The sequence below is a fragment of the Truncatella angustata genome (assembly GCF_020726525.1).
Source record: "Truncatella angustata strain MPI-SDFR-AT-0073 chromosome Unknown BKA67scaffold_11, whole genome shotgun sequence".
In the NCBI taxonomy this organism is placed as follows: Eukaryota; Fungi; Ascomycota; class Sordariomycetes; order Amphisphaeriales; family Sporocadaceae; genus Truncatella; species Truncatella angustata.
Window position 1 is genome coordinate 448,871 of NW_025763391.1, and position 22,247 is coordinate 471,117.

Here is a 22,247-nt window from a genome sequence, read left to right on the forward strand (position 1 = left end):
GCTTCCCATGTAGATTCCCCGTGCTCCGGGTCTATTCACTGCGCCGTGAACTCCGTTATCCACCCTCCCCTACCTCGCGTTTGTTTCTCTATGTGAACGCCCCGTATCCAGGCTATGTAAGTAAACAACAATCCACCGACCTCCTGCGGGAATCCCAACCAGTCAATCAATCAACATCATCGTCGTTCGTCTCCCGCGCCTCCGCCTTCCCGGGGCCCGAGCCCTCGAGATGCTTCCTCGCCTCCTCCAAGGCTTTGGGGTCCTCGGCCTCTTCGGCCGCCCCGCTAGTCTCGCCGGCCAGTGTCTTCTCCACCTTGTGTGACGCCACGGCGGCGTCGTTGAGGGAGCCGTCCTCGTTCACGTCCTCCCTCAGGTACAGGCTGAAGATGACGACGAGGTAGGTGTCGCTGGTGGACTTGTTGCGTAGCACGTATCTAAGCCGATGTGAGCGCTTAGGATTTGCCCTATTGAGTGGATTTTGATGAGAATAAGGATATCGCCAGTAAGGAAAGAAGCTCCGTGATTAGTGCGAAAGAAAGACTCACCTTAGGCCTTGGCCGTCCCAATACTTCATGATAGGGAGCGTAAAACCGGGCAGCTTAAGACTGAAGTCGCCGAAATCCAGGTAGGGGTTGAAGAAGTCGGCGCAGTACGTCTTGCCGTGCTCAAACACCCACTTCTGCTTGCTGTCGTCTCGTAGCGCCCACTTCATGCGCGCCTTGGCCGCGTCCGGTGCGCCGATAGCCCGGCGCGCCTCGAGCCCGGCGTCGTCTCCTCCCTCCTCGAAGAAGAGGCCGCCTTTCTCCGGGTCGTCTTCGCCCTTGCCGACGTGTATCGCGTTGAAGGATGATAAGGCCGGGCCGTATAGATGTGGCTCGTCGGCATAGGCGTCTCCGTCTAGGCCGGGATCGATCCACCACTTCACGATGCTCATTGCCGTGTTGAATCCTGGCGGGAGGCGGTCCCGAATGGGATGGTCAAAGTCATTTCCAAACTGGAGGTCCGAGGCAGATATGCCATTTTCTGGCTGGTCACCAGCCGCATTGTTCTTGGTCGCCGATGGTTTCTTGGGCGTGAAGCGGAAAGATATGCTGTATTGATCCTTGTTATAGTCGTGGGGAGGTTGTGAGAAGTATGCCGAGGTTGTGGGTGAGTTTCTTGGCAGGCCTTTATAGTTTTGTACCCGAACATTGAGCTCGATATCCATGAACTCGTTGCTGATTTTGGTGAGCTCCGGTGAGTTGACCGGTACTACTTGCTGGTCATCGACATTATAAGTTGACCCAGCGGTCACCCGCATAACGTATTTGTCCGCCATTTTTCTGGGATGTTATTTTGAAAAAAAAAACAAAAAAAAAGGCCAAGACAAGAAAGCAATCGAAGGGAGGCCCCACTATCGCGCTTTGGATCCTATAATCAACGGGGGTTGGAACGGCGAGACGCAGGTAGCGAACCAGTCGGGTCAAAATCTTGAGTTATTGCTTGTTGAATCGCTGCGATGTAGAGTACGTGCGTGTCTCTCTGGAAAAGAATAGTACCAGAGTTTCAGGAGATCAGCAGTTATACAGAATGCAAATGGGATTGGCGATGCAGTCTAGAACAAGTATATAGGCAGAGTGCAGGGTGTCCGAGGTGGCGTGCCGACTTCAGTCAACAATAACATTTGAGGGTCCAGAGCAAAAATTCCTGACACTTTGGTGGATGACGTCTCGAGTCGTCGGGGGCGCGCTATGGAGGGGTAGAGGGGCAGAGGGGCAGAGGGGCAATCCAAAAGCATTGACCACAGCTAAAGATGGGATTTTTGGCGGGAAGATCCACTTTTGTTTTGGCAGGTCGAATCCCATCAACAAAATCCCATCCATCTCGCTTGCATGTGATTGACACAACGCTGCTTCCCAGTCGTCATCATGATGGTTTGAAGACCCCAAATCCAGCAAAGAGGCGTCGAAGCGGGCCTGAGGCGCCATTCGCAGCGTTTCAATTGGCATGGCACTAGGACCTCAAGGCAGAGCAGAACATGTGCCGGGATCAAGGAACCAAAAAGCGGTCGATATTTACACGCTGATAATAGCTGACGTGACGGAATCCCATCCAGAACTGTGCGAGACGATCATACGATACCAGGATAAGTTGAGACGGCATATACGTATCTATTAGTGTTAGCAAATCCAGCGAGGATCCTCTCCCATCTCAGCAAAAGCTTACCGTTGACGAAGCCATCGCCGGCAATGTGCCCACGAGATCTTACAACCCTGCATCCCGCAAAAGGTGATTCTTCTTCGATGCACACCAGCCCGCCATCACCCAGATCTGGAGCGATAAATGTGTATTCGCCTCTTGGCACGTTCATGTCTCCTGTAAGCTTCACAGCTTCGATTGAACCCGTGTATACCCTCTCGTGCAAGAACCTTTGTTCCAACTCAGCATCAGTCTCCTCTGCCTGCCGTTCCAGAGGTTCTGTTTCACCCTCTGTTGAGTCGGGCTGATGGACCAGAAGAAATTCACATCCATGTACATTGTAGTCTCCCACGTATATACCCCTCCACGGCTTCTCCTTGGTCGGGGTGTATAAGTATGGATCCAGAGTAGACCAGGTCGCAGTCTCTTCTCCCAACTTGAGTCCTAAGCCGGACCGTATCCATTCCATCCATCGCCTGATACGAAACGTCTGATCGGAAGCTTCGGACCGATTGGACGGCGCCCAATTGCCGGGAGATGCCAATTCAAGTCGCTGGCTTGAGATTGGTAAGACCCCTGCGGCTTGTGCACCGACGCGATGACCTGCAGGAATGGTAGGCGGTGGCCAAACGTAGCCATAAGGGAATGTCTTGGGAATATTGTCCTCGAGCACGCTGGCGAGAGGCTTTGCGGCAACCACTTCACCGACGCGAGGGTCAGTATCAATATCCAGCGACATTGGCTGCACAGGGAAGAATTTCCGTCGCGGGCTAGAGCTTGAAGTTCCCACCTCACTTCGTAATTGATGGTCAGCGGGACTGAGCTTTAGAATTGGCTTGTCTCGATGCAGTTTGACCTCGGGCTCGAAGTCATCGACGAATACGGCCAGGTCGCCATGCGCTTGCCAGAACTCTCCAGCCTCGCCGGGACTGATTGCCACCAGCTGATAGCCTTCTAGCACTCCTCTTCGTTGATCATACTGAACAACGATCAGCTCCCCAGCCAGGCCGCGATCGGAGAACCAGATCTTGTGCTTGGGAATAAACCAGAATGGATCGTGGCATGCGTAGAGCTCCCGGAATGTCTCAAATGGGTAAGGTCTTGTAATCGTGTTCCCAGGTACATTCGACTGCACGTGTCGCTGCCAGTGGAACTCACTGTTTGCATGTGTGTACAACGCCTTGGATACCTGCCTCAGCGACGTGAGTTCTAGTGGCGACATATAATCAAAGATGGTGTCTATCAGTTCAGGTGGAAGCAGTTCGAAGCTGGACAGTGCCGGTGACGTAGAGCTGAAGCTGTCGTCTCTAGCCCCGAAGGACTCGTCGTTGTTAGAGTCATTGTGAAGGCTTCCGCTTGTGTTTTCGCCTCCTGCTTCTTCGTTGGTTTGGTCACCGACATCATTGACCTTGGTGTCACTGTTGCTCAGAGGGCCGTATGGTAGAGATAAAGAGCCTGTCGCATGTCTCTCATAACGGACTCGCGGATACACCATTTTGTAGGACCCGCTTCTAGATCTCTTGGAGCTCAAGGTCACAACCACCAGGTCCCGCAGGAGATATGGCGTGCTAGAATTTGAAGTTTATATGCTGTCAACTGTGGAGAGAAACTGTTTGTGATACTCCAGTCTGCTGTAACGTCAGGGAGGTCGGAGGTGGCGGAACCGCTCAAAGATGTTGAGAGCCTGCGGCGGGGTCCCCAAGTGATGCTGGCTGTCGCCAAACAATATATAACGATGCTCGAATAACTGAGATGCGTCATCCAGCGGTGTGCATGGTCAAGGTTTGCAAACAGTTGTCCATGCAGTATGTATGCAGGCCATGCAGTCTCGGTGTTCCAGGGCGGCAGACGAAGCGGGTACTAGTTAGACTAATTATGTAGACGAGAGAGGGTGGGGCAATGCGACCTATCCACTTGGTCTATGACATACCCTTTGCCAAATGCTTGCAGCTGCTTCGACTCTGACGATGGACAACATCGGAAAAAATGCTCCCTGCAACATGGAATTACGACGAGTAGTAAGGCACCTCATCACCTAGTCACAAGCATCCTGAACCGTGTTCTGAAAACGCTTCCAGTGCAGTTATCCAAGTGACGACTTTCCGCGGGAACAGGCAAGCGGGGTACTCACCACTCGTCTTGATATCCACGAGTCGCGCCTAACGTGTGGCTGCCGAGTGATAAGTCGTTAGGCGCTCTTGGATACGTTCCCAGCCGCCCCCAGGTCTGTACCTACATATACAACTGGTTCACGTTGGCCTCAAGGGTTGTGCGGCTGTGCCAGATCGCCAGCCAGGATGTCGTTCTTCTCAATCATCCCGGACATCCTGCCCATGATCCTGCCCTCGGCAGTTCAAGTCACGAAAGCCTCCGAGCTCGAGGCGCAACGAGCAGGGGCCGACTCGCCCATGACCAGGCAGGGCGCCGTCATTGGGAAAAGCGACAAGATGTGTGCGACAGGTGGGGGCATTTCTTTTTCTTTGATTAGTGTCTGGCCAGTTGTGGCATGGGCGCATTGATCAGTGCTGGGGGTGCTTTCCACTACCCGTCCCGTCCTTGGTTGATAACTTACACCCCGTGTTGCAGTCTTGATAGCAAAAGCAAACTGTGCATCAGCGGTGCACCACCATGGCGAACAAGGTAAGCTGTGTTGTCAAATACTCCCCTGACTTTCCGCTCTAACAGCACGGAGACACCATCATCTACGCCGCGGCCGGCAAGGGCATACTCGTCACAAATCCGGGCAACGAGACAGAGCCCAAACTCAAGCGACATGAACTTTCGGCTGGAGATTTTGCCTTCATACCGCCGTGGACTGAACACCAGGAGCTCAACGAGACTGACGAGGATGTCGTGTGGATTCTTATACGCAGCGGACCAGAACCGACAGTTGTGTGGTTGACAGATTGGTCAGGTGACGAGGCAAGAGCAGACTGAGTCACTACTCCAGTGTCCTGCTAACAGAGTAATATTCAATACAACTTCAGGGTATATTAAATCTTTGATATAAAAAAAGGCTTGGCGAAATGAGACAAACTCTGGGCATATGACTCTGGCTGACTACAACTGAGTGCAATACTGGCGCAGGACGCGGCAAACACGTTCCTGGTCTTTTTTGGTGTCAAACAATTGGCTATGATCCAAACCGGGGAACCATAACACCTCAATCCCATCACGTGTCGCATGGTGGATTTTGGTCTCGTCTGATTCATGCGACGCCTTGCCTGGAACCCAATCTTCACCACCGACGAGATATTCGGCTACACTGAGCGTATCAACGATGAGATCGCGCTCCGACAGACATACCGCCACCTTTCTCCTCCTCACAGGTGATTGACCTTCGCCATCGTCACTTGGGAGGGCCAGCAGCTCCTCTTTCCATATTATATTCTCCCGCCAAAAGAAATGCCGGCCCAGAGTATGAGCCACGCCCGGATCCATGCTCGCAAAATACCAAAGCTGCCACTCATTTGCTTGTCGCGGCTTACGCCGTGTGAAGTTGTAGGCGACATCAGGCTGGTGTAGCATGATGCTTACTGGATCAAGCAGGACAACACCTTGGATGCGGGAACCAAATGTCTGCGAGTGAACCATATGCGACGCGAGAACGGTTCCGTAAGAATGGGCCGCCAACACGAACTTGTCCCATCCATGGCTCTTAAGTATGGTATCTAGCTGGCTCAGGAACTCCAGTTTACCCAGCGGATCGCTCGTTAACCGAAACGATATCGGTAGTATTTCGACAGCGATGATACCGATATCCCCGTTTCTGTGAGCCGCGTTGTTGAGTCTCGCCAAGAATGGAGCATATGTCACGAGTCCGATCCCTATACCATGCAGGAACACCATCGGGACTTTGTCTGGGGCCGTATGCGGCCGGTGCCAGTAGCCAAGTTGCCGCGACGGCGATTGTTTGCTGGCGACCGTACTCTGTAATCTGAAGGGGAGAACTGAGAACACCTTAGATAGCGGCTGTGCGTGATACTGGAACCCCTCCCACGCGAGATAGCAATGCGCGACAAAGTCTACGAGACCGACTATCACGTACCAGATGAAGCTCCTGTAGCGGGTTTCAATAGCATCAATCGTTAATCGTAGGCCGGTGGCACTGCCCTCTCCGGGCTCCAATTTGCGCCCGAGCTGTTGCTCAAATATGTCCACGAACCCACTCGCTTGCTCGAGAGCCTGCGCGCTCGCATCCTCCGGTCCTGTATCAAAGAACGCCCACAAGATGAAGTTGCGGACATTGTCCCGTCGGATTTCGGCTTCATCTGCACCAAGAAACCAGAGCCGCACATAGCGATCAAAGTCGGAGACGTGTTCGGTGATGCATTTGTCAAACAGAGCCTTCCTTTCGTCTGAGCTCACTGCTGGTGGATGTCTCGCCTCATTCCGAAGTCGTTTGTTGTATGGTATCCAGATAAAAATGGCATAGAGCACATCAACGACGGAGTAGGCAAAGAGAAGCTGGCTGATGCGCCAGGATAACGCCGGGCGGCCGCCTGCGACCAGAAGTGTAAGGAGTGCGGTGAGACAAAGCGGCGTGGTGTATTGTAGGACGAATATACAGACTCTGATGAATACATACTCGGGAAAAGAAGTGCCGATCATCGTGGCTGGAGTGGTGCTATCGCGAAACGTTGTACGGCGCCCGATGGTCACTGAAGCTGTCTATCGCTTTATCGCTGTATTGATTAAACACTTCCGCGAATTTGGATGCATTGAAGACAAGAACTGCAAATTTCAAATGTGGTGATGTGTTGGATAATTCAGGCCCATTTATGTTTCTATTTTCGTTGACGGGAATGGCAGACGCTCGTAGGTCCGTACCTGCATCCCAACAAAAGCGCCGTCGACTGTTGGCCCAATGCCAATGACGTGTGGACGGATGTCAAACATTGGCAGCAATAACACCACTAGCGCAGACCCTCCAGCGGGCTGGCACTGACTACAAACGCCGTGGCCCGCTAATGTAGGTACCTCCAACAGCCGGAGGATGTTGACGGTAGGATGGCATACGGCGTTTCATTCATGCTGCGTTCATGCGGATATCCCGGTGCAATCATACAGCGCAATAACACCTATCATCCTACCTGTATCATGAATATCGGTTGAGCCAGCGTGTAGCTCCAAAGAGCACTATCTTGCCGGAGCGGTCTTTGCAGTGCCGCCACCTTGAACATGATATGCACGTTTGTAACCAGCTACAAAGCCAGTGGCGGCTTCTGCCAAAGGTAGGGTTACAATTAATGATACGCGACAATGGCACTCTGAAAATCAGTCTCAGGACCCAGATAATAGCCAACTGCTCGGGCTTTTTGGGGTGAGTAATCGACATATACGCGTTTGTTGTAAAGTCCCCAACCTTAGACAAGGTGTTGTTGGTGGATGCCGTGCGCGGCTGTTAGCCACGTATCATACACAGTAGGCATAGTTTAACTGGGCGGACCTGCGCCACTTCGCTGTCCGTCTGGGTAATGTTGGGAGGAGTGCAGCTCTTTTTCATGGCAGTTTAGAGCAATCCTCGCATCGGAGACAACATTAAATGATCGTAGTACTTCTATCAATTCTTGAAAGTATGGCAGAGGTCTGTCGTTGTCGGCAGCCTCGTGCTGCTCCGGCCAGTGGGTGGTCCAATTGGCGCGAGAGTGCTCCTCTCCGCAAACGACGCATAATGTCTAAGTTGGGTTTGTAATATACAATCAGTCCCAAGTTCAGGACTCGTCCGTGTAACCACAGTGGAGAAAATGTCTGCATTGTCTGATGTTATTCTATGAGCAGTCGGGTGCCAATACTCTTCACTGAACACGACAAACGTGCCGATTCCACCAGTCGTCTTCATAAACTTAGTCTCATCAACGATTCAAGGCCTGCTGGGACTGACCAAATCAACACCCCGTCGATATACAGTGCCGCAAAAATGTCGACCCAGTCGTAACACATGCATAGATGCCTCGTGTTGTTAAAGCCTTTTCGCGATGGCCGAAATATCCGAAGCTCTTGCTGGACGCTACATGCCTTGAAGAGGTTTGGAATCGCTCTCGTCTCGTTGGGTGATATGCGGTAACCTTCTGTGGCATCAAGGCCATTCTTGGCGAGAAAGGTGTCGAACACCTCGACGTCTACCATGAATCCTTTTCCCAGCGAAACTGTAGGCATCTCAGTTGTAGTCGATTAAAAATCAAAAGCGCGTATTTAGTAGCTGAACCTGAAACGAAAAGAGCGACTGGACCGATGAGCAAGTAATCTTATTTTGTGAATCATTTTGCTGCTTGTGCTAGGCGGCTGCGGTTACCTATAGACACTACAATAGAGCCCCACACTACAGCGATACAGGGTATTAGGAAACAACTAATAACAGCATCCCCCAGGTGCAGAATGTAGCCGCTTGGGAATATACTTTATGATTGCGTCGAGATTCTCTCAACCTCTTTCTTCAGATCCGCGTTGAACCCTTCCCAGTTCACCAACGTCGATTTGCTACCATTCCATCCAGGCGCCATGAGAAACGCGAAGAGGCCTATGAACACCTCTTTCTGGACAAACGTCGTCCCGCCCGGATTCTTAGTGCTTGGCTTCCAGTGGAACTCATGCTTCCCCGCGAATATTGGCCACAGGTTTCCATTCCACTGAAATGTTTCTGGCGAGTTCTCCTACAGCAAATCAGTCAGAACTCGGGCGCAGATGTTCGTGTGCACGGGGCGTACCACAACGACGGGCGAAAACTTCATGGATCCAAGATTGACGTTGAGCTTGTCTTTCGCGCTCAGGTCTGTGGATTTCGTCCCTAACACTGCAGGCTCAATGTTCCATTTCGTCCACTCCTTGTACTGCGGGAAGTCCATAAACTGCAACCTTTCGTCAACACGAGTTGCACAATTAAACATAAGCTTGTTGACTCACAACGGTTCTGACAGCATCTGGCGAGGCCTGAATCTCGACTTCAGCGGACATGCTTTGCGATTGACCCATGATCGTCGGTGTGCGTTTCAGAGACTGCTTGCAATGTTGATAACACTCAAAAACTCCCAATTCAGAGGTCGTCCATTGTGTTTATATATACTTCTCAACCCATCTTCGATTGATACGGCATAACAAAGACGGGTGGCTATGTTTGTAGAACCGAAGCTCCAGAAGCATAACATCAAGCCGACTGGACGCCACCGCTGAATAATTGGTTTGATGGGGGAGTTGGGAACTCTGATGTTTCCACTTTTCGAGCTGACGAACCCATGGCTTTGGAACCCTCGCTCGCTAAGCATGGAAACTAAACCAAAGACGGTATTTGTACGTCTTGGCACGCAACTCAGAATCACAACCCAAGTCACCTCGCGTAAGCAGTAAATGCCACACGTGTACAGAAGCGCGGTCCTCGCCAACGAGATTTCCCAAATGTCGTCGTGCAGTCCCATGAAGCCGGACGATGCGTCGGAACTCGCCTCTCCGATATTCGTTCAGGTCGCCGACCCGTCTGATAAGTCCTGGCGAAGTGCCGTACGCTCTCGAGCTGCTAGCGCCCGCCATGCTGCAGCACGACGACAACGCCTTCTTAAGCACCAGCGAGAGGTTGAAAAGACCGTGGTTGGTGCCTCCTTGGACAAGTTACAGCTAGTGAGAGGCCCACAAGGCCTGCTCCGTATACGAGCTGTCGAACCATTTGATAGCTTGGCCAGGCCGACCTCGCGCTTTGAGTGCTTCTTGATGGATCATTGTATGCAAACTTGTCGAGCGGTAGGAACCTAAGTTGGCACTTACGCTCATTTCCAGATATCAAGCGCTTTGTCACGTACGCCACCTTCGGCAACGACGCCGAGGTCGAAGTGATGGGTAGCACCGGCACCAATTTGGGATGGGTCCATCTGGGCATCACGGAACCGGGTTTCCTGAACGCCGTATTCTTGTCAACCTGCCGTCACCTCGTTGAACTGGGAGCGCCTGGCGACTATTATACATGGGCCCTCGAGTACAGAGATCGTTGTATTCGCTCAGTCAAGGCAGCGATTTCGCAGGAAATGCTAGCACCGAGCATCGCCACAATCATTACCACCATGGCCCTGGCTTTAGACGCTGTGAGTTCATTCTCCGTCCCCAACATGTATATGTAGCTGAACATGCGGAAGCGCAAATTCGGAAATTTCGAAGTTGCGAAGGATCACTGTCGAGCGATCAGTGTGATGATCCGCTTAAGGAACTCCAGCCAAGCTCCAGGCATGTTGCAGTTGCCAAACCCCATCATCGCTTGGGTAGATACCATTACAAATCGTATTCAGTCACAGCCTGGCAATCCTCCACCGCATATGTTGGCTTTGGAGCATACAGACAAAGTGAGAGGTATCGGGATATGACACTGTTGCAGAGCAAGTCGACTGTCTCACATTCCGCCGTAGAGGCTTTCCTCACAAGAATCAATATGTATGCGAAAACGGAAGTACGAGTGCAAATGAACCATCAGATTATGCTAAATTTTGGCATCAATAAACTGTCATATTAACGTCAACTCGCTTAGTCATTGGATATTTATTTTTTACGACACGATCCAATCGCAGACTCCCAACCTAGAGCCACATCATGCATAAACTTTCCTACCGAGGGACCGATTTATCCAGATCTCACCAAATGCTGTTCCATTGAGCTTGCACAACCATCGCACCACCCACATGCTTACGCGCTCTTACACGCATCACACTAAGCTCGATAGCTGAATTTCCACCAGAAGACACGTGTTCTTCACAGGGTACAAAATCTCAGAATAACAGGAAAGCACAGTCTGTTCATTGCAATTGTCAAGCTGAACAGTACGGTTATTTCTATTTCAGTATGTCTACCACTCCTTATATCAGATCATGCACATGATTGACCAAGCTTAGAACAGCAAGACACCCACAACCACACAGTACCGTCTGCTCGATTCTCCCACAGGTGCCGAGCTCAAGTATCCGATCCTGGTCTTCTGGCCGGGCAATTCCGAGATCAGCACTGGCAACCTTGAAAACCTTGTCATCATCGACAAAAAGAAAAGAAGAAGAAAACGCAACGTTTGAGAGTGAACATATCCGCTTTTCTAACCGGCGGATGAGACCGGACCCAACCGCTAGACGGGCGTTTTTACAGATATACAGGCAGCAATATACTTCGGGCATTTCTCTTCATCGTGTACCCCGTTAGACTCAAACTAGAGAACGGATTTGACCAGAGCCCAACGTCATAGCGACGTACGGGCATCGGCACAACACAGGTCCCAGGAGCTCTATAATTATTCCCAAACGGGTGCCAACCCGTGGTCTGTCACCGCTAGTTCTTCTCTGAAAAGTATTATACGAATATGACTCGTGATTCACCTTCCTGGGATGGTAAAGCCAGGGGAAGTCTTCTCCTCATGGATTACGGCCAGTCCCATTTGCGGTAGGTGAAGCAAGAAGATCCCTCGGCGATGATGTACGTCCTCTCGAAAAAAGCACCGATGTATGGATAACTGAGATTGTTATGAATCGTCGATATTCGTGGCGCTGATGAATGTGGAAAATTATGCCACACAGTCTTGTCCCACATGCATAAATGAGCTAGAAGCATATTTGGCAGTATGAAGGAGATGAAGGCGCCTATGAATGAAGTTGTGGGTGGCCATGAAAAAAAAACAAGAGAGCAGAAACCTGTGTATTCTCTAACATGCGCTTCACGGAATAATGATTTCATATTTACAAGCAAACCCCTCAATTAGAAGGTGAGCCAGCCAGTGCGTGAAGATCCTCGAGCGCATGCGACCAACCAAAACCTATCCCCTCGCTTCCACTCATTTAAGGTTGTTTCGCTGGCACCCTTGTCCGGCAAAGGGTGACATCGCTCTACTTGTTGCATATGCAAGGTCAGCACTACCTCGGCAGGTAGCTTATTCATACCCCTTGTCCTACCGACCGGGACGTGTATATGTTACACGGCATGGAGCAAAAAGTGCGGGCGCCCTTTCTCTCTAAACAGTATGAATCTCTGAGGTCGTTCCTCGTGTCGTAGGCGCAGGCTGTGTGCCTTGATTCTAACCTACACAAAAAGGTTCCCAGGGCCCTGGCGTCCAGTCTGACTTCATCCCTTGGGCGCACTGAAACCCTCACGCACTTTGCGATTGCGACAAGGCAACCGATCCCAAGATATGGCGGCGAGAATATCCATGCTCCTCGTGGGCCTCTCCCTCCTGAGCGCCGCTCACTCGAGCTCAGCACTCGACAAGCGCGTGGCAGCTCTGAACGACTCACTCCACGGCATCCTCCAGCCAGCCCGCCCCGTGTCCCTGCCCTGCTTCTCCTCCTACAACGGCCGACCCAACACGGCCGACGCAGCGGCATGCGCAGTCGTCCGTGGCAACTACACGACGAACGCGTTCCGCGCCGCGCTCCCCGCGGCCTTCATGAACATGCAGAACGAGATGTGCCTCTCGGACCCCACGGACCAGTGCCTGCTAGACACCACGGTCTCGCCTCCGGGCGTGCCCACCGGGGCCGGAAGCGCCGCATGCGGGCAGGGCAGCGTGCCGGACTACTACGCCGAGGTGGCGTGCGCGCGGGACGTGGTCGACGTCTTCGGGTGGGCGGGCGCGTACGGGTTCCCGCTGAGCATCAAGGGCAGCGGGCACGACTACATGACGCGGTCGGGCGTCAAAGCGCTGCCGGGGTTCTCCGGCGTCGAGCTCTGGGTCCGCGGCCTCAGGGGCCTGGAGTTCCACGAGGGGTTTGTGCCGGAGGGTTGCGAAGCCGGCGTCGGGCGCGCCGTCACGGTCGCGGCCGGCGAGAGCACGGGCGATGCGTACGTGTTTGCGGATGCGCACGATGCGACCATCCTCGGGGGTTATTCGCCCACGATTGCGCTGTCGGGCGGTTGGGTGCAGGGAGGTGGTCACTCTCCGCTGTCGCCGGTATATGGGCTGGGTGCGGATCGTGTGGCGGAGTTCAAGATAGTGACGCCCGACGGGGTGCTGAGGACGGCGAACGCGTGTCAAAATGGCGATCTGTTCTGGGCGCTGCGCGGAGGAGGAGGCGGCACTTTTGGGGTCGTTCTGGAGGCGACACATAGAGTCGAGCCGAAGATGCCCATCGCGGTCGCGTCAATAACGATCCCTAGTAACAGCTCCGACGAAACCGTACGAGAGTGGATCAGGCGCCAGGCGCTGGACTCTTACGATTGGGGCCGGCAGGGCTGGGGCGGTCACGTAGCCGGTCTGTATGTCAAGCACTTCAACCCGCTACCGCAGTATGCCAACCTCAGCGATGGCGGAGCTGCAGCACAGGCGACGATGCAGAAGGCCACAGATTTCGCTTTGGCACATGGTGGCACGAGCGTCGTCGAAGTGGTGCCGAACTGGCTGACCGCCTGGAATAAATATGTCGTTCCTACCGCTCTTACCAGCGCCGGCCAAGCCCGGTTCATTAGCAGCCGTCTGGTCCCAACGAGCGCGCTGTCGACAGAAGCGGGAGTCGAAGAAGTCTTGGCCTTCATCAATTCCACATTAGCGCTTGGTGCCGTGGCGAAGAACTTCTACGTCCCCGTGAGCACGCCCTTCGTGGCGGACACAGATATCGGCCGTCCGGCGACCGGGACAAGCGACCCGGGCACCTCTGTTCACCCCGCATGGTATAGCGCGATATGGAGTCTCTCGGCGGGCACCACACTGGGGTGGAACTCGACGTTCGATCAGCGACTACAGGCCATTACAAACCTAACCAAGATCACAAGGGCCTCGGAACAGCTGTTCCCGGATAGTGGTTCGTATCCGAACGAGGCCAACCCGTTCACGCAAGACTGGAAGCGGGCATGGTGGGGCGAAAATTACGATTTGTTGCTCCAGACGAAGAAGAAGTACGACCCAAACAACAGGCTGAGATGCTGGAAATGCGTGGGTTGGGATGAACCAGTGGCGGCGCCGGTTCCCGGGCACATTGGCTCACAATATGATTTTAAATGCCAGTCGGGATTGCAAGTCGAGCTTGACAAAGGGCTTGCCTAGATTTGGGAGTTGTCCAGTAGAAGGGTAAAGTTCAAACTAGTCTAATCTAGGATGGGATCCGCAAGTTTGCGTCCGTCATGTCCCATTACTATATCATGTGTGAGCATTTGGTCACCTAGATGGCTAGGATCACTGCTGGAAGTAAACCACCAATAATGACAACTAGGCCTGGGGATGCCAACGCGGCACCAGCCGTCAATGCTGCAGTTGGAGCTGTGGGAATCACGTTGGTCGCTGTCAACAGGTTCGTCGCCCGCGAAGTCGTTGTTGCACTTCCAGTGACCTGAGATCGGGAAATCGCGGCAGTAGAACTAGGCTGTTCCCCAGTGACGGTACTCTGCGAGGATGCCGACTCCGTCGCTGACCCAGTCGTAGTGAGGGATGACGGCCTCTCTTCCGAAGTGGTCTGAGTTACCGAGCCAAGTGTCCTTGTGGCAGACGTACTCGGGCTCGGCAGTGTCCCCGAGACGCCCGGTCCCGTCCCTTCAAAGTCATCACAAATAAACGCAACAGCCTTATACTCGCCACCCGGCGCTACACACGTGCCATCGGCATCAGGCCCTGGTGGATCGTACAGCGGGCCCGGCTCATACGAGGCGATCAAATCAGCGCATGCCAGATCGCCGTAGACGTTGAACAAGGGGCGCCACCCATCGTCGCAAAACGGCCGCTCATTCAAGATGTAGGACTGAAATATACTGCCGGTACCCGAACCGCTGTTATCCGCTGGAGCGCAGAAGTCGCGACCGACGATGAAGTTGTTGACGAAGACTGCGTCCGTGCAAGCTGTGTCGGAAAAGAGTGTGATGTTTCCGAGCCTGGGGAGCGCTGCGGTGGCGGTGCTCACTAGTGCCAGAACGCCTACACCCGCTGATCGCGGCGGGAACATCATGTATATCTTGCTGTTATTAAGCAAATAGAGCGAGTGGGAAAAAGAGAGAAACAATAACAAGAAAGTAGGAACAAACACAGATATTAAGAGGAGAATGGAATTCGACCCTGAAATTTCCGCCCGAGAAGGGAAGATTCAATCTTAAACCGGACCGGAAAGGGCCTTATTGATGCAGTGCACGATTCAAATTCAGGCAGATCACGGTCCGCTAATCTTATTTAGTGGGGAGTATAAGCACTAGAATAAAAGCACTTAAGGTTAGTTTTGTGTTCACGCTGGGCTCTGAGCGCAAGCACGAACCTTGGAATTAGGCGACAAAGTATGTATACAATTAGATAATAAACTCCGCTGCCGATGATGATCCAAACCCAATGCACCTTGAACCCGTATACCATGCAATGCTTTGCGAAATCACTTTTTACATGAAGCTGTTCTTGATCGTAACAACCGTGGTGTACACCATGCAAACCAATCCCAACACCATCAAAACAAGGTCTCCAATCTTGGCCTTGGTCGTAGTGGCGACTCCCTTGTAGTGCAGGTACGGCGGGTAGATGTACACAAGCGGTACGCAGGCGAAAGATCCGATGAGAGCAACAAATCGGTCGAGGTTGCCAGCACCCAGGATCGAAATACCACCACAAATGAGGACCATCAAGGTTCGGAAACCGTTCTTGGTCCATTTAGTCGTGAGACTCTTTTTGCCCGAGTGGCGTCCAAAAATACCACCTTCGATAATACGGAGGGCGGGGAAGAGCTGCACAGGGTTGCCAACCAGGATTGCTATCGAGTACAGGAACTGCATGGCCTGTACAAATTTGCTGTCCCTCGGATAGTTGTTGATGATTTCTATGTATGTATCTTCTCCGAAGGTTGCATAACATAGCGCTCCAACGCTGGTGAAGATGATCGTGATGATCAGCATGATCAGGCCGAGGAGAGGCTCAAATTTCTCTGGCTTCGCCATCGAAGACTGGATCGGCAGTATCAACCCAATACCTTCAAAGGTGAAGATGGCTGACCCGATCATCATCGTGTAGTGGTCAGGGTTAAACATGACCACAGTCTTGTGGACACCCTCGCTTGCCAGAGTTCCGATGTCGTAGTAGTAGATATAGCCAACTCCGATCATGATAAAAACGTCGGCAAGCAGAGCAGCAGGTCCAAGCTTGGAGATGTTGCGAATCCATGACAATGGAATAAGGACAGCAAGCTGGCATAGAATGATGGTAACAGCCGACACGGGGCTGCCGTTGCCTTGCGTGACAGCCTCCGCGAAAGCCTGCATGTTCTCGGCCACGAAGACGATTCCAGCACAGACGAAGCCCACCTGTGAAAAGGTGATGGAGCCCATGATGAGGTTCCGGGCTCCACGACCTGCAATCGCCTGGCCTATTTCACCATAACCACCTGAATGGCGCTGCTTGCACTGCAGAAGCAGGTGGAAAGCAATCATGGTGACCGATGAAACCAAGACCATGGTGACGGAAGAGAAAACCAACCCGCCGTTGCGGAAAGCCTTGGGAAGGAACATGATTCCAGTACCAATGAAAGCCTTGAGCAATGTGAAGAAGGTCTTGGTAGTACTGGCTGTGGCTGCTCTCGCGACACGGGTGGATTTTCTACGCCCAAGCAACGGCCTCTGCTCGGAAGGACGATTTTCCACATCCTCTTCGTCGCTCTCGATGGCTTCGTCGTCCGAGTCGGCAAGATCCTCTCCGGCGAAGGCACCGTACAAGTCCAAGAACTCGACAAAGTTCCTCGTTACTGGCAACCTCGCCGCCAAGAATTGCTGACCTTGTTGTTGCTGAATGAATGCGCGACGAAATCCACCAGGCGCCATTTGATTGCTGATTGCGAGGCCTTCATCATCTTCGTCTTCTTGGCGGAGCTGTTGCGGGTAGTGGAAGGTGTTGGATCTCTGGTGCAACTTGGCTCGCTCCGCCCTCTGCTGAATCATGAACAGGTCGCGATGAATATCGCCTCCGGGCAATCTGAGAGATGAAATCTCCTCGGGCTCTGCAGAGCTCAACGCCGTTGGAGCCCCGTTTGCCGGAGACTCGGAAGAGCCATCGAATGTGGCTCCATATCCGGTAGGAAGATGCTCAGAAACAACCTGAGCGTCCCTGTGAGTCAATTCTGATTGAGGAGTGTCCGCCATGGTAAATCAGCGGTGTGAACAGAATTCTACCAGCCAAACAGGATGTGACTGTCGGTGATGCTGACAATGATGTTCACGATCTCCCCTGTGGCAAAGTTCCCCGCGAGCAAACCTCCTGAGTAGCCCCTAAAGCAAAGAAATGAACAGCTCTGGCTTAGTTTGAGCAAGAGGTTGAGGTGGACGGGTAACGACTCGTGACCCAGCGGCGTCAACAGAGATTTTCTCGCCAGTGATGCAATCGTGTCGGCGGGGAGTGGAGCACCCAACGGGCCTAACGAGCCTATGCGTGGGCCCTGCCTTTGGCCGTCCAATGCGCTGCTGCGGCATCGCCTCGTGTGACCCAGCTGACCGGGGCCGCCTAAAGCTTCCCCTGAAAGTTGGCAGTTAGTGCTTAAAATGCGGGGTACACCCGCCAGGAACGCCGGAGCAGACTTCAAGGCGACATCATGCAGAAGTCAATCATCCGTCACAGGCTGACAAGTTACTCCAAGTCACATGGGTATGGTTCAAGAGAGATGCCCCTCAAAAACTCAATTCATCCATAGCTATGCATAGCGCCCAAGCGAGCAGGGCCATGATACCCACATACCCCAACAGTCTTATCCAACGACAGCCATCTACCACTGCCTCGGGCGCTGCCTCTTGCACCAGTTGAAATACTACCACGTCCAGCTGATTCGATTCTACCGGCTGCTCTTCCACCTCTGCAAGCGTCTTCTCAGCCGCAACTTGTAGTTCGTCCCTGAGTGCTCGTATCTCGAGGGCTCTGGCTTTGTCATTGACCCTGACGGCGAACTCGTGCGCCCTTTTGATCAAGGCATCATATATCGCCAGCGGGCTTGCACTGGGGGCCAACGACAGCCTAGCCCTCATGTTGCTCAAGTTCTCCGGCGAGTGCATGTCGAAATGGCATACCGAGTTTCGAAGGTCGGCCATTCGAAACATGGCGTTGGTAGTATTCTGTGTACAAGGGTCGAAAGGGTCGAGCCTGAGTCTGGGATCGTTGAACCACCTTTGTAGCTCCCCGACCCCGAGAAGCACGTCGTGTGGCCCTTCCGGGAACCACTCGTCCTTCACTGCCGCGCATCGCTGCACCATGAAGCTGAAGACTGTTCCTTGCGCTGCCTCTAATGCGCGCTGGAGAAGGTCACGCCCAGATCTACTGGGAATATGCGCGCCCCCGGCGGGTCCTATAAGCCACTCGCTGTGATGCAGCTTTGTATAGGCAACTAAGAATTCGACTTCGTGCGGCTCCGGCATTCCTATGTATGAAGAGATGTCCATCTCCAACGGATCTGGGTCCTTTGCTGACGAAAAGGGTGTGATGCTTGAGGCGTTGTCCTCTAATTCTGGAGACGTCTCTTCTACTTCTGGGATAGATAGATCGCCTCCCCACTGTCTGATCCAATCTGGGTCGGGCGCATCATTCTTGATTGGCGTGAACCCGACGTCTTTTTCGAACAGTGCTGATGTACTATCACAATCTGGTCTTGGTTCGCGCATTTTCGAGCTGTGCCTCCTCACTGACGCGCAAGTTGATCGCATATAGCCAGGCGTGGTTTGTAAGCTATTGGGCCATGTATCTCGAGAACTGCAAGTCGCCCATCTCGCTGTATCACTCGTCAAGCAGTGAAGAGACGAATCTTTCTTCATGTGCCTGTGTTGTGACAAAAGTTGTCTAATGGACTTCTGGGCCCGGCCAGTGTACGAGTCTGCCGAAGCAGGAGATGACTCTTTTGTCGTAAGTGAAGAAGAATACATAATTGCCATGTGATGTCTGCTGTATCGAGATGGCTTAAGCGTCGTAGGTGGATATATGGAGTGTACGTATAGAGAGAGATATGGTAAGATGTGTATAAAGACGCGTGGTCATAGATGATGAGGTTGCATGGAAAGGTGAAAACAATTACTGAGGGGGAGAATCATTCATTTATAATGTCTGAATTTAGATTTACAGACTTCGTGGTCTCAACATGGTTTTTCCGAACCAGCTCACAGCGCCCAATACTACGAAGCCAAAATCTTCAAAGTGTGCAGAGCATGCTCAAAGTGTGGTTCTTCTCCGAAGACAGTCCGGCCCAGCTTGAATGAATCATGGTGTAATCCAGTGTGAACAAACCATGGTGCGGCTACAGCCGCCCATAGATTGGGGAGGTTGTTTGCGGATAGAGCCGCTGGCTGAGATTATACTTTGTGATTTCGTGGTGATCCAATGAAATCAACTCCCGCATCTGTATGAAACTCTACTTAGGAAGAACTTGCTCGCCCTGAAGGATGCTCAGCTCCTGCCACCAGCCAGGCAACCTACAAAATTGGTAATAAAGTTGGAGATTTACCAGTACAACCATCAACAGAAAGACTTAAACCAGGAACATCTTCATCAGAAATCTCGCGTCAAATAGTGAAAAAAGCCATCAGATAAGCACCACGTGGTTTGCAAGGTATTTTCCGTGGAAAAATCTCATCAGTCGAGCATCAACGGTTTTGCTAGAAGCACTCCGTGTGTGTGAAAGACAGTATTGAAATAGGTGAAACAGGTAGATCCAAGTCTTTCGCCGAGGTTTGTTGCCGGCTTCCCAGCTTCTGCGAGTCAAATATTTCTGGACTATGCTTCTCAGATTGTTGGGTCATGGGCGTCTTGTGGGAAACAAATGACGGGCTGTTATTCCAATATGATCCTCAGACCTTCGGCGTTCGACCTCAATGTTAAGGTATTGAAACACACGAATGGAGCTTCAATCGATTGTTCAAACCCGAGTAGCAAGAAGTGAATACTCAGCCTTGTTGTTGCTATCAGATTCATTTGTAAAGCTCATTTTGGCATTACAGTCATTGGAGGAGGTGCTCTATATGAGCTTTCAACAGCTATTCCTGTGATGAAAGCCAAAGAGAGAGTCATACACAGCTTGAATGTTTGAATTTGTCAAAGTTCTGTCATCATCTAACTCGTATATTCTAGGCATGTGCTTCGACGATATTACTGCGAATCTGTTCCGTTTTGTGATGTGATTTGCGTAATAATTTTGTTTGGATTAGCTTACTGTTGGTTGGTCGCAGTATTGATTAGACATAAACATGATAGTTGTCAGTTGCACTATTACATCAATGCATCCTTGGTCTTTACAGACGTCGTTGTATTTATGTCGAGCTACGAAGCTAAGAAATATAGATGAAATTAGGGTTAACAGTCGGGCAAATTTTGTATTTGAATATTTGACACTCCGGCTCGTGCCCTGGTGTAGTTGTGCCCCGAATCTGATACATATATACCGCCTGCGCAGTATAAAAGCTCCAAACTTAATCTGATAGCGTTAATCCTGTGCTGCTGCACCCGTTCCCCCACTTGTCCACCGGATGTAGGTAACAACCTCCTTCCCACGGCTCATAGTTTAGAACAAATGTCTTGCAGTAAAGGAGATCTGAGACTGTCTGCAATGGTACAAGAAAAAAGGGGGTCCAATAAAGCGAAAACTGCCTGCCTGGAGACTTGAGCAATAACACGCATATATCCTACATTTAATTAATGTTCAATGATCGTTTTACCATCACATACACATGATCTGGCACACATGCAAGACTTTCATTCAATCTGCCGTTACATTCTGTCCAAAACAGCCGTCCCATTTTGTTTCGCGAATATGCTACTGGTTTGTGTCAAAATATTCAGGCATATGGATTGTCAAAGCTTTCGCCGATTAGCCATTTCCATCGTGTAATTTTTCAGCAGAAACTTCCCCATGGCTCAACAAACTTGATTCTTTTCTAAGCAGCGTTGATCTGGCTGGAACTGCGGCGGATACTTTGGAGGGTAAATAAAAACAAAAGACATCTACGGTACTCGATCTCGTGTGCGAGGATTTGAAGGTCTGCCTTGGGCAGGACAGTATCGACACCGTACCGATTAATGAGACCGCAATCAAAGAGAACTGGTAATACTACCCGTAAAAAAACCTTGCCATTACCTGTAGTCTAACTTTCAAAGATCCCGAGCTTGTGTGGTCGACTCATACTGTATTGTACGGTCGGAGAGTGCAGACGATATGTTTGAAACTGCCAAGACTTTTTAGTTTTTGAGGTTAAGTTTGTTATGACGTAGTGGAGCCCATTCTCCGAGCCCTGGTTTCTCTGGTGTCGAAAAGGAGGGAGCTATCTTTGATCTTCGGACTTTGTTGACTGCAGAGCTGCTGATGGTTACGCAGACACGAATACCGCGTTGCCAGCTCTCGCATTGATGCCCGGCTGTGCAAGAACTTTTAGGCCTTCTGGCGACAGAGAGCCCTTGCTGTACAGACGACGACAGACATTGATGATACTTTCGTGATTCAACCAATTCCAAAGAACTTGGCCGAGCAAATACTTACCAAATGTGGCAACCCGATGGGGATTCCTGTTGAGGACCATTCATGTAGACCAAGCCAACTGCGCCATTAACTTACATAGGGTGAACGACCTTGATCAATTGGGTGGATGCGAAAGACGATGATACAGTGCTAGCTGTTTCTATTGAAACAACGAAAGAGTGGGAAACGCTTCGCCGCGAACATGGCCTGTACCTCCTCTACCTGTGTATGAACGATGCCTCGAGGGACCAGAACCCGCTAAAAAGGTACGGTACAGATACCATTGACAAGCTCAAGATTACATCGGACAAGTATGATAAGAGCTAGTTGTTTCAAAGGCTGCAGAACAGTAGGTTCTTGCTGTCTAAAGTTTAGACCAGTAATCCCACCTAGTATGTACTTGCAATGCTAGTGATTGGATACGAACGTCAATTTGAGGTCTACCTTACTACAGCAAATTGGTAGTGTGTTTGATATTAACCTGTGATAAGATGCAGGTATTGTGCTTCCAATCGAGCTTTTGACCATGGCATGTCAGATTAAATCACATCTTGGAATATTAGACGATGTGCTCGCTCCACCACAACGAGGACTACTTCCCCGAGCGTTTTACTCCCCGGAAGGAACGTTGGATCGTCGGCGATCACTAGCTGTCGACGTTACATAGCTCATTTGCAACCTTGT

General features: G+C 51.6%; 11 protein-coding genes across 11 annotated transcripts; 3 read left to right on the plus strand and 8 right to left on the minus strand.

Annotated features, from left to right (window-relative positions):
- Positions 1-166: 166 nt before the first annotated feature.
- Positions 167-1,318, minus strand: BKA67DRAFT_595756 (uncharacterized protein; the record flags this gene model as incomplete). The annotated part of the gene is made up of 2 exons (XM_046105204.1): positions 167-434; positions 546-1,318. The coding sequence occupies 2 exons, from the start codon at positions 1,316-1,318 to the stop codon at positions 167-169; spliced, it is 1,041 nt and encodes a 346-aa protein (XP_045951900.1).
- Positions 1,319-2,028: 710 nt separating this feature from the next.
- On the minus strand, positions 2,029-3,400 carry BKA67DRAFT_595757 (uncharacterized protein; the record flags this gene model as incomplete). The annotated part of the gene is made up of 2 exons (XM_046105205.1): positions 2,029-2,150; positions 2,206-3,400. 2 exons carry the CDS (start codon positions 3,398-3,400, stop codon positions 2,029-2,031), a joined length of 1,317 nt encoding a protein of 438 aa, XP_045951901.1.
- Positions 3,401-4,374: 974 nt separating this feature from the next.
- BKA67DRAFT_111249 (cupin domain-containing protein) lies at positions 4,375-5,177 on the plus strand. Its single transcript, XM_046094891.1, has 3 exons — positions 4,375-4,638; positions 4,765-4,818; positions 4,871-5,177. Exons 1-3 carry the CDS (start codon positions 4,476-4,478, stop codon positions 5,113-5,115), a joined length of 462 nt encoding a protein of 153 aa, XP_045951902.1. The 5' UTR covers positions 4,375-4,475; the 3' UTR covers positions 5,116-5,177.
- A 61-nt stretch (positions 5,178-5,238) lies between these two features.
- Positions 5,239-6,789, minus strand: BKA67DRAFT_541616 (uncharacterized protein; the record flags this gene model as incomplete). The annotated part of the gene is made up of 1 exon (XM_046100969.1): positions 5,239-6,789. The coding sequence occupies one exon, from the start codon at positions 6,787-6,789 to the stop codon at positions 5,239-5,241; it is 1,551 nt and encodes a 516-aa protein (XP_045951903.1).
- Positions 6,790-7,642: 853 nt separating this feature from the next.
- BKA67DRAFT_584891 (uncharacterized protein) lies at positions 7,643-8,416 on the minus strand. The gene has a single exon (XM_046104178.1). The coding sequence runs from the start codon at positions 8,335-8,337 to the stop codon at positions 8,017-8,019; it is 321 nt and encodes a 106-aa protein (XP_045951904.1). The 5' UTR covers positions 8,338-8,416; the 3' UTR covers positions 7,643-8,016.
- Positions 8,417-8,579: 163 nt separating this feature from the next.
- BKA67DRAFT_664474 (uncharacterized protein) lies at positions 8,580-9,150 on the minus strand (the record flags this gene model as incomplete). The annotated part of the gene is made up of 3 exons (XM_046108382.1): positions 8,580-8,831; positions 8,886-9,026; positions 9,082-9,150. The coding sequence occupies 3 exons, from the start codon at positions 9,148-9,150 to the stop codon at positions 8,580-8,582; spliced, it is 462 nt and encodes a 153-aa protein (XP_045951905.1).
- A 420-nt stretch (positions 9,151-9,570) lies between these two features.
- On the plus strand, positions 9,571-10,523 carry BKA67DRAFT_541618 (uncharacterized protein; the record flags this gene model as incomplete). Its single annotated transcript, XM_046100970.1, has 3 exons — positions 9,571-9,889; positions 9,946-10,247; positions 10,299-10,523. The coding sequence occupies 3 exons, from the start codon at positions 9,571-9,573 to the stop codon at positions 10,521-10,523; spliced, it is 846 nt and encodes a 281-aa protein (XP_045951906.1).
- A 1,573-nt stretch (positions 10,524-12,096) lies between these two features.
- Positions 12,097-14,227, plus strand: BKA67DRAFT_111273 (isoamyl alcohol oxidase). The gene has a single exon (XM_046094893.1). It carries the CDS (start codon positions 12,323-12,325, stop codon positions 14,168-14,170), a length of 1,848 nt encoding a protein of 615 aa, XP_045951907.1. The 5' UTR covers positions 12,097-12,322; the 3' UTR covers positions 14,171-14,227.
- On the minus strand, positions 14,228-15,271 carry BKA67DRAFT_111272 (uncharacterized protein). The gene has a single exon (XM_046094892.1). It carries the CDS (start codon positions 15,060-15,062, stop codon positions 14,286-14,288), a length of 777 nt encoding a protein of 258 aa, XP_045951908.1. The 5' UTR covers positions 15,063-15,271; the 3' UTR covers positions 14,228-14,285.
- Positions 15,272-15,480: 209 nt separating this feature from the next.
- BKA67DRAFT_595760 (vacuolar amino acid transporter 3) lies at positions 15,481-17,223 on the minus strand (the record flags this gene model as incomplete). Its single annotated transcript, XM_046105206.1, has 1 exon — positions 15,481-17,223. The coding sequence occupies one exon, from the start codon at positions 17,221-17,223 to the stop codon at positions 15,481-15,483; it is 1,743 nt and encodes a 580-aa protein (XP_045951909.1).
- Positions 17,224-17,721: 498 nt separating this feature from the next.
- On the minus strand, positions 17,722-18,333 carry BKA67DRAFT_584912 (uncharacterized protein). Its single transcript, XM_046104179.1, has one exon. It carries the CDS (start codon positions 18,319-18,321, stop codon positions 17,746-17,748), a length of 576 nt encoding a protein of 191 aa, XP_045951910.1. The 5' UTR covers positions 18,322-18,333; the 3' UTR covers positions 17,722-17,745.
- Positions 18,334-22,247: the final 3,914 nt, after the last annotated feature.